The sequence below is a fragment of the Arachis ipaensis genome, chromosome B2 (genome assembly GCF_059453495.1).
Source record: "Arachis ipaensis isolate K30076 ecotype BB chromosome B2, ASM5945349v1, whole genome shotgun sequence".
Classification (NCBI taxonomy): Eukaryota; Viridiplantae; Streptophyta; class Magnoliopsida; order Fabales; family Fabaceae; genus Arachis; species Arachis ipaensis.
Genome location: NC_142437.1, coordinates 40,952,436 through 40,969,829, shown reverse-complemented (window position 1 = coordinate 40,969,829; position 17,394 = coordinate 40,952,436). Strand labels below are relative to the sequence as shown.

At 34.4% G+C, this 17,394-nt stretch overlaps 1 protein-coding gene and 1 non-coding gene across 2 annotated transcripts; one reads left to right on the top strand and one right to left on the bottom strand.

Moving 5' to 3' along the window:
- Positions 1-413: 413 nt before the first annotated feature.
- On the bottom strand, positions 414-521 carry LOC148573718 (small nucleolar RNA R71). The gene has a single exon (XR_015905914.1). It is a non-coding gene; the product is annotated as a small nucleolar RNA R71 (small nucleolar RNA).
- Positions 522-8,341: 7,820 nt separating this feature from the next.
- On the top strand, positions 8,342-17,088 carry LOC107625222 (uncharacterized). Its single transcript, XM_016327802.3, has 8 exons — positions 8,342-8,707; positions 8,852-8,947; positions 10,067-10,150; positions 10,516-10,676; positions 12,242-12,359; positions 14,748-14,883; positions 15,881-16,059; positions 16,717-17,088. Exons 1-8 carry the CDS (start codon positions 8,477-8,479, stop codon positions 16,954-16,956), a joined length of 1,245 nt encoding a protein of 414 aa, XP_016183288.1. The 5' UTR covers positions 8,342-8,476; the 3' UTR covers positions 16,957-17,088.
- The last annotated feature ends 306 nt before the right edge of the window (positions 17,089-17,394 follow it).

Genomic DNA, 17,394 nt, shown 5'->3' with positions numbered 1-17,394 from the left:
TTGAACAGGAAGAGGAGATGGCAGCTGAAAATAATAATAATGCAAGGAGAATGCTTGGTGACTTTACTGCACCTAATTCCAATTTACATGGAAGAAGCATCTCCATTCCTACCATTGGAGCAAACAATTTTGAGCTGAAACCTCAGCTAGTTTCTCTGATGCAGCAGAACTGCAAGTTTCATGGACTTCCATCTGAAGATCCTTTTCAGTTCTTAACTGAATTCTTGCAGATCTGTGATACTGTTAAGACTAATGGAGTAGATCCTGAAGTCTACAGGCTCACGCTTTTCCCTTTTGCTGTAAGAGACAGAGCTAGAATATGGTTGGACTCTCAACCCAAAGACAGCCTGAACTCTTGGGATAAGCTGGTCACGGCTTTCTTAGCCAAGTTCTTTCCTCCTCAAAAGCTGAGCAAGCTTAGAGCTGATGTTCAAACCTTCAGACAGAAAGAAGGTGAATCCCTCTATGAAGCTTGGGAAAGATACAAGCAGCTGACCAAAAAGTGTCCTTCTGACATGCTTTCAGAATGGACCATCCTGGATATATTCTATGATGGTTTATCTGAGCTATCAAAGATGTCATTGGATACTTCTGCAGGTGGATCCATTCACCTAAAGAAAATGCCTGCAGAAGCTCAAGAACTCATTGATATGGTTGCTAATAACCAGTTTATGTACACTTCTGAGAGGAATCCTGTGAGTAATGGGACGCCTATGAAGAAGGGAGTTCTTGAAATTGATACTCTGAATGCCATATTAGCTCAGAATAAAATATTGACTCAGCAAGTCAATATGATTTCTCAGAGTCTGAATGGAATGCAAGCTGCATCCAACAGTACTCAAGAGGCATCTTCTGAGGAAGAAGCTTATGATCCTAAGAACCCTGCAATAGCAGAGTTAAAATACATGGGTGAACCATATGGAAACACCTACAATCCATCATGGAGAAATCACCCAAATCTCTCATGGAAGGATCAAAAGCCTCAACAAGGCTTTAATAATGGTGGAAAAAACAGGTTTAGCAATAGCAAGCCTTTTCCATCATCCACTCAGCAACAGACAGAGAATTCTGAGCAGAATCCATCTAGCTTAGCAAATTTAGTCTCTGATCTATCTAAGGCCACTGTGAGTTTCATAAATGAAACAAGGTCTTCCATTAGAAATTTGGAAGCACAAGTGGGCCAGCTGAGTAAAAGGATCACGAAAATCCCTCCTAGTACTCTCCTAAGCAATACAGAAGAGAATCCAAAGGGAGAGTGCAAGGCCATTGAATTAATTACCATGGCCGAACCCACAAGAGAGGAGAAGGACGTGAATCCCAAGGAGAAAGACCTCCTGGGATGTCCAGTGATCAATAAGGAGCTTCCCTCTGAGGAACCTAAGAAATCTGAGACTCATCTAGAGACCATAGAGATTTCATTGAACCTCCTTATGCCATTCATGAGCTCTGATGAGTATTCCTCTTCTGAAGAGAATGAGGATGTTACTGAAGAGCAAGCTGCCAAGTTCCTTGGTGCAATCATGAAGCTAAATGCCAAATTATTTGGTATTGAAACTTGGGAAGATAAACCTCCCTTATTCACCAATGAACTAAGTGATCTGGATCAACTGACATTGCCTCAGAAGAAATAGGATCCTGGAAAGTTCATAATACCTTGTACCATAGGCACCATGATCTTTAAGGCTCTGTGTGACCTTGGTTCAGGGATAAACCTCATGCCTCTCTCTGTAATAGAGAAACTGGGAATCTATGGGGTGCAAGCTGCTAAAATCTCATTAGAGATGGCAGACAATTCAAGAAAACAGGCTTATGGACAAGTAGAGGACGTGTTAGTAAAGGTTGAAGGCCTTTACATCCCTGCTGATTTCATAGTCCTGGACACTGGAAAGGAAGAGGATGAATCCATCATCCTAGGAAGACCTTTCCTAGCCACAGCAAGAGCTGTGATTGATGTGGACAGAGAAGAATTGATTCTTCAATTAAATAAGGACAACCTTGTGTTTACAACTCAAGGATCTCTCTCTGCATCCATGGAGAGGAAGCATAAAAAGCTTCTCTCAAAGCAGAGTCAAACAGAGCCCCCACAGTCAAACTCTAAGTTTGGTGTTGGGAGGCCACAACCAAATTCTAAGTTTGGTGTTGAACTCCCATATCCAAACTCTAAGTTTGGTGTTGGGGAGTCTCAATAATGCTCTGAACATCTGTGGGGCTCCATGAGAGCCCACTGTCAAGCTATTGACATTAAAGAAGTGCTTGTTGGGAGGCAACCCAATGTTTATTTATCTAATTTTCATTGTTTTTCATGTTTTATTAGGTTCATGATCATGTGGAGTCACAAAATAAATCAAAAAATTGAAAACGGAATCAAAAACAGCAGAAGAAAAATCACACCCTGGAGGAAGACCTTACTAGCGTTTAAACGCCAGTAAGAAGCATGTTTTGGGCGTTCAACGCCAGAACAGAGCATGGTTCTGGCGCTGAATGTCAGAAATGGGCAGCACCCTGGAGAAGAGCTGGCGCTGAACGCCCAGAACAAGCATGGTTCTGGCGTTCAACGCCAGAAATGGGCAACAAATGGGCGTTCAACGCCCAGAACAAGCACCAATCTGGCGCTGAACACCCAGAGTTGTGTGCAAGGGCATTTTGCATGCCTAATTTGGTGCAAGGTTGTAAATCCTTGAACACCTCAGGATCTGTGGACCCCACAGGATCCCCACCTACCTCCACTCACTTCTTCTCACCCCTCTTTCACCCAATCCCATAAACACTCTTCCCCAAAACTCTTCACCAATCACCTCAATCTCTCTTCCCTATCACTACTTCACCATTCACATCCATCCACTCTTCCCCATAAACCTACCTCATAAACTCCACCTACCTTCAAAATTCAAAATCAATTTCCCACCCAAACCACCCTATATGGCCGAAACACATCCCTCTCTCTCCCTCTCCTCCATTTCTTCTTCTTCTTCATACCTTCTTTCTTCTCTTGCTCGAGGGCGAGCAATATTTTAAGTTTGGTGTGGTAAAAGCATAAGCTTTTTGTTTTTCCATTACCATTGATGGCAACTAAAAAGCCAGAGAAACCTCAAAAAAAGAGGAAAGGGAAGACAATTGCTTCCACCTCTGAGCCATGAGAGATGGAAAGATTCATCTCACAAGCCCATCACTAAGAAAAGGATGGAGCAAGCAAGAGAGCCCATTCATGGAGCTCAAGAGGCGCAGGAAGCTCATCACCATGAGGTCCCGGAGATGCCTCAAATGCATTTTCCTCCACAAAACTATTGGGAGCAAATCAACACCTCCCTAGGAGAATTAAGTTCCAACATGGGATAACTAAGGGTGGAACATCAAGAGCACTCCATCATCCTTCATGAAATAAGAGAAGATCAAAAAGCAATGAGGAAGGAGCAACAAAGACAAGGAAGAGACATAGAAGAGCTCAAGGACATCATTGGTTCCTCAAGAAGGAAACGCCACCATCACTAAGGTGGACTCATTCCTTGTTCTTACATTCTCTGTTTTTCATTTTCTATGTTAAGTGCTTATCCATGTTTGTGTCTTCATTACATGATCATTAGTATTTAGTAACTATGCCTTAAAGTAGTGAATATGAATCCATCACCTCTCTTAAATGAAAACTGTTTTAATTCAAAAGAACAAGAAGTACAGGAGTTTCGAATTTATCCTTGAACTTAGTTTAATTATATTGATGTGGTGACAATGCTTCTTGTTTTCTGAATGAATGCTTGAACAGTGCATATTTCTTTTGAAGTTGTTGTTTAAGAATGTTAAATATGTTGGCTCTTGAAAGAATGATGACAAGGAGACATGTTATTTGGTAATCTGAAAAATCATAAAAATAATTCTTGAAGCAAGAAAAAGCAGCAAAGAACAAAGCTTACAGAAAAAAAAAGAGAAAAAAAAATAGCGAAAAAAAATAGAAAGAAAAAGCAAGCAGAAAAAGCCAAAAGCTCTTAAAACCAAGAGGCAAGAGCAAAAAGCCAATAACCCTTAAAACCAAAAGGCAAGTGCAAATAAAAAGGATCCCAAGGCTTTGAGCATCAGTGGATAGGAGGGCCTAAAGGAATAAAATCCTGGTCTAAGCGGCTAAACCAAGTTGTCCCTAACCATGTGCTTGTGGCGTGAAGGTGTCAAGTGAAAACTTGAGACTGAGCGGTTAAAGTCAAGGTCCAAAGCAAAAAAAGAGTGTGCTTAAGAACCCTGGACACCTCTAATTGGGGACTTTAGCAAAGCTGAGTCACAATCTGAAAAGGTTCACCCAATTATGTGTCTGTGGCATTTATGTATCCGGTGGTAATACTGGAAAACAAAGTGCTTAGGGCCACGGCCAAGACTCATAAAATAGCTGTGTTCAAGAATCATCATACTAAACTAGGAGAATCAATAACACTATCTGAACTCTGAGTTCCTATAGATGCCAATCATTCTGAACTTCAATGGATAAAGTGAGATGCCAAAACTATTCAAGAGGCAAAAAGCTACAAGTCCCGCTCATCTGATTGGAGCTATGTTTCATTGATAGTTTGGAATTTATAGTATATTCTCTTCTTTTTATCCTATTTGATTTTCAGTTGCTTGGGGACAAGCAAAAATTTAAGTTTGGTGTTGTGATGAGCGGATAATTTATACGCTTTTGGCATTGTTTTTAGTATGTTTTTAGTAGAATCTGGTTACTTTTAGGGATGTTTTCATTAGTTTTTATGTTAAATTCATATTTCTGGACTTTACTATGAGTTTGTGTGTTTTTCTGTGATTTCAGGTATTTTCTGGCTGAAATTGAGGGACTTGAGCAAAAATCAGATTCAGAGGTTGAAGAAGGACTGCTGATGCTGTTGGATTCTGACCTCCCTGCACTCAAAATGGATTTTCTGGAGCTACAGAACTCAAAATAGCGCGCTTCCAATTGCATTGGAAAGTAAACATCCAGGGCTTTCCAGCAATATATAATAGTCCATACTTTGCTCAAGTTTAGACGACGCAAACTGGCGTTCAACGCCAGCTCTCTGCCCAATTCTGGCGTCCAGCACTAGAAACAAGTTGCAAAGTGGAGTTCAACATCCAAACTGGCACAAAAGCTGGCGTTCAACTCCAAGAATGACCTCTCCACGTGTAGACTTCAAGCTCAGCCCAAGCACACACCAAGTGGGCCCCGGAAGTGGATTTATGCATCAATTACTTACTTTTGTAAACCCTAGTGGCTAGTTTATTATAAATAGGACTTCTTACTATTGTATTAGACATCTTTTGATCATTTTTAGATCTCTAGACCTCCATGGGAGGCTGGCCACTCGGCCATGCTTACCCTATATTCACTTATGTATTTTTCAACGGTGGAGTTTCTACACTCCATAGATTAAGGTGTGGAGCTCTGCTGTTCCTCAAAGATTAATGCAAAGTACTACTGTTTTTCTACTCAATTCAACTTATTCCGCTTCTAAAATATTCATTCGCACTTCAACCTGAATGTGATGAACGTGACAATCATCATCATTCCCCATGAACGCGTGCCTGACAACCACTTCCGTTCTACCTTTGATTGAATGATTATCTCTTGGATCTCTTAATCAGAATCCTCGTGGCGTAAGCTAGATTGATGGCGGCATTCATGAGAATCCGGAAAGTCTAAACCTTGTCTGTGGTATTCCGAGTAGGATTCTGGGATTGAATGACTGTGACGAGCTTCAAACTCGTGATTGCTGGGCGTAGTGACAGACTCAAAAGGAGGGTGAATCCTATTCCAGCATGATCGGGAACCTCAGATGATTAGCCGTGCTGTGACAGAGCATTTGGACCATTTTCACAAGAGGATGGGATGTAGCCATTGACAACGGTGATGCCCTTACATAAAGCCAGCCATAGAAAGGAGTAAGACTGATTGGATGAAGACAGCAGGAAAGCAGAGGTTTAGAGGAACGAAAGCATCTCTATGCGCTTATCTGAAATTCTCACCAATGATTTACATAAGTATTTCTATCCTTAGTTTATTATTTATTTTCGAAAACTCCATAACTATATTATATCCGCCTGACTGAGATTTGCAAGGTGACCATAGCTTGCTTCATACCAACAATCTCCGTGGGATCGACCCTTACTCACGTAAGGTTTATTACTTGGACGACCCAGTGCACTTGCTGGTTAGTTATGCGAAGTTTTGAAGATATGTTTAGACCATGGTTCTGTGCATCCGTTTTTGGTGCCATCGCCAGGGAATCAATTTCGAACAATAATTCACAACTTGAGTAACAATTTCGCATACCATATACCATTTCTGATTAATTAATAATGTTAATTCATTAATATAATTAATTGGATTTATAATTTTTTCTTCTTTTTCTATTGATTCTAATCTTTCTTTTTCTTTTTATAATCTTACTATGTTTTCTCCTTCTAATTTTAGTATTCTATTGTCAAGAAATATATTTTGTTATTTTAATTCATAAATTTTGAATTTTAACATTTTTATCTCTTCTTGTAAATGTTTTAAAGAAGTTTCTTCTTTAGGTGTTCTAAACCTATTATATATTTCTTTAATTTCTACTGGCCTTATTTCTTCTTTAGATTTTTCTTCTTTCCTAGTCAGATCATTTAATTGAAATAAGAATTCATCTTTTAAGGGAGAATCTTCTAATTTATCTATTATAGAAATTAAAGTGTTTGTTTGTTCTCTAGTTAAGGTATTGATTGACTTTTGAGTTCTCGTAATTATATTTAAAGATTTTATGCAACTATCACAGTTACATATTCTTAGTCCTAGACACAAATTTTTCTCTATTTTAGAAGATTCTGAAGAAGATGGTATATCTAATTGTTGTATAAAATTTTCTGAATCATCAGAAGAATATTCTTTTTCTGTTTTGATTTCTGTATGAATTTATCTTAATAGACACTAGATCCATTGAATTAACTCATAATAAAGACCTAACCACAAAAGATTTAATATTCCTAAAAATTAAGATTATGAAAGTAATAACATTATCAGAATGGAAAAAACCTCCCTTTCATTGTAAAAATTTTACTAGAAAATTTGAATCACAACACTACCCCTACTATAATTATATAGATGCCTGGTGGAATGCCCTGTATCAAATTCTCGCTCTTGATTCATATGGTTCCGCAAAGAAATTTCTCTTCAGCCAAAGTGAATGGAACTAAGGTAACGATAATGATTAATGGTGATTTAGTGGCTAGGTGTCAAGTTCTAAAACTGCTGAGCCGGGGTTCAAGTTATAAATATTTTAAATGAATAATTATAAAAACTCGATATATTAAAATACAAATAATAATATATGTATAGTTAAATATATATGAGTTACTAATATAAATGATATTAGTAACTTACGGATAAAAAATGTTTGATGAAGCATTAACAACTCTAAACTCATTAAGAAATACTGATAATTATTTATATTGACAAATATCGGACTTGATAATAATAATAATATTATTATCTAGGCTCTGTTATAATTATAGCATGAAAAATAAATTAATAACAAAATAATAAAATTATATTATCCTTTATTTTATTTCGAAACTCGGAATTAACTTATCGAAATAGAACTAATTGCTGAAAATAAATTTTTTCAAAAAACATCGTATTGACATAAAAATTTGAGTTGTTACAGGTCCAATTTAAATTTTTAATATTTTTTATTATTTTTAAAAATTATATTTTTATATTTATAAATACACATATCTCATTTACACGGTAAACAAGATAATTATAAATATATCTTGTTTACACTATAAATAAGATATGTATATTTTTTCAAATTTTATATATCTCATATACCATGTAAACGAGATAAGATTGAGACGTATTTTTTTAATGAATTTTATAATTATTTATTTTAATAAATAAAATATTTATTTAAATAAAAAATCTATTTCTTTTAGTATTTTAACTGAAAAATACATATCCAAAAAATGCTTTTAACAAAGAAAACGCTAATTAATAAGGTGTTAATTATATAAGAGGTGTTGAAGTAGAACACGAATATCGTATTTTTTATATTTGATAAAATTTTTAATATTTATTATAACACCAATAGTATTATTAATTTTAAAATTTATAGTTAAATTAAACATCAAAATAAAATTTATTTTAAAAAATTTATAATTTTATAATAATATTATGAACAAAAATATATAACAGATCAATTATATTATATATAAATAAAAATTAATTATTAAATTATTATTTTATAAAATATATATTAAAAATAAATTAAACAATATATACTATATAAAAGTATATTATACCTAATTTAATGATTGATTTTTGGGTCATATAATATTTGACGAGGATGAAATAGATTTTTCAACAAAATTACAAAGTCGATCGATGATCTCATTGGTCTTACCGAATCAGGAGCGAACCAGCTTCCACAACGTTTGGGGAGTAAACGATAAGCTAAGGGAGAGGTTCAGGCACTCAGTACTCTTCCGTTGAGCCATGGCATCCCCCTGCTCCTTCTCCTTCCCAAATTCTTCTTCCTTTGTCATGGCACGTTCCCTTTCTCAACCCCTCGCACCATCAATGCCTCTCATTTCTATACCTTCAACAACAAGAACTAGAAGCACCTTGAGGCATCTCGTTTGTGCTTGCCATGGCCAGAAGAACGCATTGGAATATAGGAAGCTTGGTGACTCTGACCTCAACATCAGTGAAATCACTCTTGGAACTGTAAAATTTTATTGTTTATGGTTTCTCATTCAAATTCTGAATTTTTGCACAAATGGAGAGGACTTGTTTCATATTCTTTTTCTTTTTCAATTTTGAATTCTGCATTGTGTGATAGTTGATGATTGATTGGTGCAATTGTTTTAGATGACGTTTGGGGAGCAGAACACAGAGAAAGAATCTCATGGCATTCTCAGTTATGCATTTGAGAATGGCATTAATGCTTTGGATACTGCTGAGGCGGTAATTCTTCAAATCATAAAATTGCATTGCTTCCATTTCCATTTGAAAAATTGAAAATTCTGTGCTTACTGCTTAGTTTCAATATGATTGACATGCTTCATATGATGTTTTCGTTTTTGTTTTCTTTATTCCCATTAGACACAAAAGGTTCACTATTTTATAGCAAATTGTGATAGCTAACTCTTCCAAGTCATAGGTGGTTTAGAAATACACACTTTTGTCCTCATTCTAAGAGAACTTTTTATTGCTATAGTTTGATTTTGAACTTAAGACTATTATTTGATCTTCTTTCTGCCACTGATGCATATAGTGTTTGGCTCTCTGTATTAAAGAGTACTTGGTCACAGTGGAAGTGGATTGCAACCTAATGCCAGGCAATTTATGTATGCAAATTGTTATTCTAGAGCTTTCAATGCTAATGTCGTAACTTTTGGAAGGGATTTTGCCCAAACACCCCCACTGAGTGAGCAATTGGCCACAGACCAAACACTTAGCTGTTTGTTGTAGCTTCTTTGATTCTTGTATCATATTATCTCTCAATATAGAAACTACATGTACTTAATTATCTCTTGGTGGAACCATAGTTATCCTCTTATTGGAGGCAACCCTAATCAACCATTGGAGATTGTATAAGGTGCATGGGTCTGCCCGAAGCATTACTTCGTACCCAGGACTTGAATCTGAATTCTACTCCAACCAACTATTTATCGGTTGAACACTTGAACTAAAATATTTTGAATCAGTATAGTCACTTTTCATTTTTGTAATGGATTTTCTCGGTTTAGCCAACAATTCTATAATGATTAATGAACCTCTCTTTCATCATATCTGGTACTTTGTGCTCAACATGCCATATGGAATTACCTAGTAAGCCTTACACTGCTGACGAAGTTGCTTTTTCTGTCAAACTGTTATCATATTATTGCGTTATTATTCACCATTTTACACCATTTGTTGTCTAATGTATTGACAATAGCCTTCAAAACTGTTCTTTTTCATTTTCATAAGTTGTTTGTTGTCCCTAACAATTAACAGCGATGTTCCTATGATACACTTCAGTTTCATCTTATGCTGCTATTATGTTGTCAGATGTATTGACAATTAGGTATTGATTTACAGTATCCAATTCCAATGAAGAAAGAGACACAGGGAAGAACTGATCTGTATATTGCTAGCTGGCTGAAGTCTCAATCTCGTGACAAGGTATTGGATGCTTGTTTTATTCTTATTTCTTATTTTAAGAAAGAGAGTAACTGACAATTGGAAGGAAAAATAGAAAAAGAAAAAGAAAGTAAGTATTAGTGCTTGGTTACTTTCATTGAAAAACTATTAAGGTTATACAGTTTTTAAATAGTAATTGTCGTTTCTGTTTGCCTGAGGGATTTTCAACAAGTTATTCTTTGCATTCTGTAAAGGTGCTTATTAAACTAAAGTTGAATTTTGGGGAAAATTTCCCCTGTATAACATATTGACCTTGTTTAAGATTGAGATTCACTTTTATCTGTATTTCCGAAGAATTTTGCCAAGTTCCTTCTTTAACTAGGATTGTATACCACTTTTCTCGACAGATTATTTTAGCAACAAAAGTATGTGGTTATTCCGAGAGGTCAAGTTACCTACGGGACAATGCAAAAGTTTTGCGGGTAGATGCTGCAAATATAAAGGAAAGTGTAGAGAAAAGTCTTAAGCGCCTTGGCACTGATTATATTGATCTGTTACAAATTCACTGGTGAGTCTACAGAGTTTAAACATCCATGTATTGCCTTTTTTTTTTCTGCATTATTTTATGGGTGAAAACTGAAGTATTTGACATTAGTTTTTGGTTTAATTATTCTGTCGGTCCTATAGTTTCACTGAATTTTTAATTAGATCTCTATATATTTTTTTCGATTGAGTCTCTATACCATATTAGATTTTGTAATTAAGTCCTTGCTGTGACAAAAACGTTGGAATTAACAGAATATTCTGTAAACAAAACGAATATACCTAATATTTGACTGAATATTTTGTATAGTTTAACAGAATATTCCGTTAATTGCAATGCTTTTGGTAGGGACTTAGTTACAAAATCTAATATGGTATAGGGACCCAATTGAAAAGAAAAAATGTATAGGGACCTAATTAAAAATTCAGTGAAACTATAGGGACCGACAAAGTAATTAAATCTTAGTTTTTTTATCATTAAGATAAATTTCCTATGCATCTGCGAGTGTATGAGAAGGGACTGAGGGGCCACTATAGTCCCGTGCATTTTCCTTCTGTTTAGTTAATTCTCATCTTCATCAGTAAGCTGAGATCCAGCTTCACTGCGTGTTAATAATACATATGCTCCTATCCCTTCTATTATTCTGTGTGTGTGGTTCCTAACAGAATGTGGTAAATGTATTATTCAACATGTGTGAACTGTTCCTTGTAAAATTCCAGGAACTTAGAACTCATACAGTTTTTGGAATCTTAAGACATAGTATATGTTGAACTAAGCATGTAACAGTCCACCACCTAAAGGTATAACGTGTAGCAAGATGCAAATTTGTTTACTAAGTATAGTAGAATTGCATCAAACTTAATTTTCAACACCCATTATAGGCACCCTGCTCAGAATGTTAAGCACATAAAATATAGTCAATACATGAGGCTGGATTTGTGTTCAACACACAGTTGCACTTGACCTTGGTTATTAGTAGAAATTGCAGTATTAATATAATGATTTTGCTATACTATACTCGTTATATTATTAAGACTATTGTCTTTTCTATCCTTATCAATATGCATAGTACGTAACTGGTTCACATGCCATTTATCCACTAAAAATAAACTGGTATGGAAAATCAAAGGAATGTATTCAATTCGAGAATAACTCAAGATCGACCTGATAAAAGAAGCTGAAACTGCAAGATATATAGAGGGTATTTGAGGGACATGCAACTCTCCTATTCCCTTCCTACTTTGTGTTTAACTGCCTCACTCTCTTTCCTGCCCAACTTATATATTTTAGCTAATTACTACCTAATCAAATGCCTGATCTGTGTCACTTTCATCCTTTCTTAGTTTCTAGTTATATTATTTAGGCACATAGTCTTGTTGGGGTATGGTTGGATGCATATACCTTGGAGGTCCAAGCTTGTGGGAGTCTTTTGCAATGCGGTGCCTCTTTTTTCAATTACAAAAAATGTTTACTAGATGCAGCCAGTCATGAGGAAAATGTTATCCTGTTTGCTTCTTTAGTCATAAAGCTGAACTATAATCTGTTTGAGCTATTGTTTTTTGAATGACTTTTTCTCTGTTTTATTTTAGGCCAGATCGCTATGTTCCACTGTTTGGTGCTTATTCCTATGATCCTTCACAATGGAGGCCGAGTGTCCCGTTTGTTGAACAGTTGCAAGCTTTTCAAGAACTTATCAATGAAGGAAAGGTAATTGAGTTCTATCATTTTACTGTATGGTCCTATGAATGCTAGTTGTGGCTTACAGGTGGTTTGAACTTCTTTTTATTTTTCACTCTTTTTTTTTTTTCCGTAGGTTCAAGCTGATATTGTAATTTTCTTTGCTTAGTTTTAGTGCCATATTTGTTGGAGAAAAGGTACTGTTACATGGACTAGTTTTTTGGGTAACCAAATCCAACCAAATTGGTTAAATAACTTATTGGCACAACAAAATCACCCACACAAACGTGCACGTAAAATCACACTTTTTTTCTGCTGATATTGTTGCTTCTTCTTGTTCTGCTATTGTGTCTTTTTTTTTCCTTCTTTATTTTTTATTTTTTAGTTTCTTCTTTTTCTTCTCTTTTTCATGTTTTACAATTGATGCAAAATAATTTCTGTCTTTTTATATTTTTTCTTCAAAAATGGAAGATTTTACTTAAACAATAAGTTTTTAAGTTGAATTATACATAAACATAACAAAGAAAAACAAAAAATTTATTTTGAATTGTGTTGATGCTTTAGTTAAAGGATAAAGAAGAATAACACAAAAATTTTAGTTAAAAACACATAAACTTTAGTTGAATAACACTAAAATGTAAATTGAATTGTGCAAATATTTTAGTTGAATAACACATAAATACAACTTGAATAACACAAATTAATTTCTGTATTTATTACCACAATTTTTGTGTTTATTTTTAATAAATTTAGTGTTGTCTTTCTATGTTTCTCTTCAAAGAGTTGTATTTACCTTCAAAAAATTTGTGTGTTTATAATCACAGAATTTGTGTGTTTATCATCAATAAATTTCTGTGTTTTCTTCATTTGTTTTCCTTTAGAATGTTGTGTTTAACTTCAAAAAATTTATGTCTTTATTGTCATAAAATTTATGTGCATTCTTACAATATATCATTAATAAATTTCTGTATTCTTTTCCTATGTTTATCTTCAAAAAGTTTTTTACCTTCAAAAGTATCCGTGATCATGATAACCAAATTTCTATGTTTATCAACAATAAGCTTCTGTGTTTTCTTTGTTTGTTTTTCTTTAAAAGCTTGTGTATTTACTTTAGAAAAGCTTGTTTTTATCATAACAAACTTATGCGTTTTACCTTTTCTTCAAAAAAGTAGTGTTTCCTTTAAAAAAATTCTTTGTTTATCGTCAAAATTTTTTCTGCTTTATCTCAATAAATTTCTTTGTTTTCTTCCTATATTTCTCTTCAAAAATTTGTGTTTACGTTAAAAAAAATTTCTGTATTTATCACACAAATTCTCTCATCAATAAATTTCTATATTTTCTTCCTTTGTTTCTATACAAAAAGTTGTGTTTACCTTAAAAATTGGTGTTTATGAGCATAAAATTTCTCCGTTTTCTCTCAATACCTTAAAAAAATTTTGTACGTTTATCATCACCAAAATTCTGTGTTTATCGTTAATAAATTTGTGTTTTCTTTGTGTGTTTCTCTTAAAGATATTGTGTATTTACTTTACCTTCAAAATATTTCATTGTTTAACATAACAAAATTTCTTTGTTTTTCTTCAATAAATTTGTGTTTTCTTTCTATTTTCCAGTCAAAAAGTTGTGTTGACCTTAAAAAAATTTCTGTGTTCCACAAACTTTCTGTGCTTATAATCCGTAAATTTTTGTTTCTTCCTGTATTTCTCTTTAAAAAGTTTGTTTATCGTCAATATCTTTCTATGTTTTCTTCCTTTGTTTCTCTTTAAAAGATTGTGTTTTCCTTCAAAATATTTTTGTGTTTATCGTTGTAAAATTTCTGTAATTTTCTTCAATATATTTCTATATTTTCTTTCTATGTGTCTCTTCAAAATGTTTCGTTTGACTTTTAAAAATTTATTTGTTTATCATCACCACATTTCTGTGTTTTGTTTAATGAATTTCTGTGTTTTGTCATATGCATTTTTTCTTTTTCTTTTCTTTTTCTTTTCTTTTCTTTTTTTTCTTATTCTTTATAAAATTTTTAAAAATACACAAAGAATCAAATAGACAAGGAAGATACATAAAGAAAATGAGAAAAATAGAAGAATAGAGGAGAAGTATAAGAAGACGACTGTTACAAAATTAACTTTTATATAAAAAATCATTTTTAGTTGGATGATGGGTGGAACGGCTGTAAAATATACTTCCGTTGCTACTTTCTTGTGCTGTCACTGTGTGGCACATGGCACATATTCTAGGGGATGACAAGTTCCTAAACAAAGATGAACTATAATAACCAATATGGGATTCACTACCTCTACTCTCTCCTTTTCTGTATACCATGTGCTGATTCTATTGTAAAATTCTTACATTGATCATGATACCATGTCCATTTTCTCATGCTTGTTTTTGGGATTCAGAGACTTTTGTATGGTTTAGGTACGCTACATAGGTGTATCTAACGAGACTTCTTATGGAGTGATGGAGTTTGTACATGCAGCTAAAGTTGAAGGACTTCCCAAGATTGTTAGTATTCAAAACAGCTATAGCTTGCTCGCTAGATTGCGGTTTGAAAGTAAGTGTCTCACGGGCAGAACTCATTTTACTTAATATTATCGTGTTTTGTGAAGCAAAGCTGCTACTCTCTTGTTCTGATGATTTGAAACCTGTGTCAAATTGCTTTGTTAGATTTTATTGTACAACTCATAGCAAATTCAGAAATAAATAATACATTCTTGCTAAACATTCCGAAATGAAAGAAATGTTTGCATCTGAATTTTGGAACAGGCTGTTTGCTCTTGTTAACAGTTGTATATGTTACATTATATATAGTACCTTCATTACCTTATTCTTTCTACTTTGTGGAAAATTCCTGCCAAGGATTTCTTTTCTATTCATGGTCCTTAGAAATTTGGCTGCTTTTCACTCAACAAAGGTTAGAATGATAGAGAGGCAAGTGATTTTGTTTCAATTCTCTCTAAGTCCTGACACGAGTTTGGAATCTGGATTCTAAGTTCTTCTCGGTTGTTCTCTGTCAATCCCTGTTTCAGCATTTATTCCGTTTCAGCACCATTATAGATTCATCTGGCCAACTTACCTGGAAATCTGAAACTTGATCTTGCCCTCACATTACTGTTTTTCCCATCATGTTACCACATTCTATACTAGCATATTAACAGCACAACTATACATGTATGCGGTACAGCCATTTTTCTTCCGTTAATACCTTTTCAGAACTTTCTATAAGCACTGGCTATGCCTTCTATTTTATAGCAGCAATTTTTTATGTTTGTTTAAATGCATTTGGGTAAAGCTGCTTAAATTATGTGGCTATTTATTAACTTTGCTGTTATCCGGTGCATTTAGCTGGTGCAGACTGCAAAGGCACATATATTTAAAGGATTTCGATGGCCTATATATTATGTCTTTTGAATCTCTCTGGTGTTCGGCTCATGATTGTTTTGAGAATATCGCATCAGCATTGGTTTATTTATGTGTCTTGATTGCAGTTCTGAGAATTAATAATATATCTCAATATAATTCAGGTTCTTTGTTGGTTTTATTTATTGCAGTTGATCTTGTGGAAGTTTGCCATCCAAACAACTGTAACATTGGGTTGCTATCCTACTCCCCACTTGGAGGTGGATCACTCACTGGAAAATATATAGATATAAATTCTGAAGCTGCAAAAAAGGGAAGATTGAACCTCTTCCCTGGCTATATGGAAAGATATAACAAATCAATTGCACGGGTATGCCAGAATGCTAGTTCTTGTATTTAATTTACATTTCATAGCACAGTAAAAGCCACCACTTAAGGATTTTCGTTTCTCTTTTATTTAGATAAATTTATGAGATTCAGAGCAGCTTGTTGACAGTAAAGTTTAAGGTAGGGAAAGTTTGTGTTAGGATTTAAAAAGAGTATCTCATCTGAATTCTTTAGAGAGCTCATTAAGTTTAAAAGAATATTCTATCATTTTAAAAGGTTTAGTTAAGTTCAGCATTGATCAATCCACTAAGGTTAGGGTCATGCCGCTAAACTCAATGACCGTTCATAGTAGCTGGGAGGAATTTTTTTTCCGTCTGTAAACACATCAAAATTCAAAACAATAACCCTCAGAGGACTTGAACCTCTGTTATTGTAGGATGCTTTCTTTAGCTTTTTTTTTTAATAACCTCAAAATTAAATCTTATATAGACATTTTAAAACTTGTATTCATAGATGTCTTAAAAAATGTTTTTTCTAGTTAGATTTTCTTTCTTCTCTTCTGTTAGAAAAAAGCAATTGAAACAAACTCAGCCTAAACTATTACAGTATTACCAAATGTGCACTTATAAATGAAATATTACACATACTCGCCTGTTCGTTTGTTTATATGTTTGATGTTGAGCATGTGGCTGAATTTCAGGAAGCAACTGTACAATATCTTGAATTGGCCAAAAGACATGCTCTAACTCCTGTTGAGCTTGCCCTTGGATTCGTAAGAGACCGTCCATTCATGACAAGCTCAATCATTGGTGCTACCTCTCTGGACCAACTCAAAGAAGACATTGATGCTTTCACAAAAACTGAGCGCCCCTTACCAGCAGAAGTTATGGCTGACATTGAAGACATTTTCAAGAGATACAAAGATCCTTCCATTCTGTAATTCATGTATTTATAAATCAGTGCTATTTCTTTGACATACTATTCCCCATTCCTCTCTAATTTTTGTTGTGATTAAAATTGGATTACGACAAATCATGGTGGATTACAAAGACATGATTTAGCACTTTCTTAAGTTTCCTTAGCGGACAGGACAATTGGATTACAAATTCTTTTAAGAGTAAAAAAACCGGACTGGATCGGCCGATTCGACCGGTAAACTGGATATAATACCAGTCGGCACGAATCAGTCAAATCCAAAATGAACCGATAAAAATCAGTTAAATCTGGTAAAAACCAGACCGGATTGAACCGCTCGGGTCGCAGTTGAAAGGAAACCTACGATGCATCGACGCATTAGCGTTCTACCGTGCTCCATATGCTCCATGTCTTGCCAAGTGTCAAGGTTTGCGGATTTTAGAAAATTTTCCAAAATAGCCAT

Coding starts and splice junctions, on each gene's coding strand:
- LOC107625222 (XM_016327802.3), top strand. CDS start 8,477: ATGGCATCCCCCTGCTCCTTCTCCTTCCCAAATTCTTCTTCCTTTGTC. Junction 8,708..8,851: donor GTGAAATCACTCTTGGAACT/GTAAAATTTTAT, acceptor CAATTGTTTTAG/ATGACGTTTGGGGAGCAGAA. Junction 14,884..15,880: donor CGCTAGATTGCGGTTTGAAA/GTAAGTGTCTCA, acceptor TATTTATTGCAG/TTGATCTTGTGGAAGTTTGC.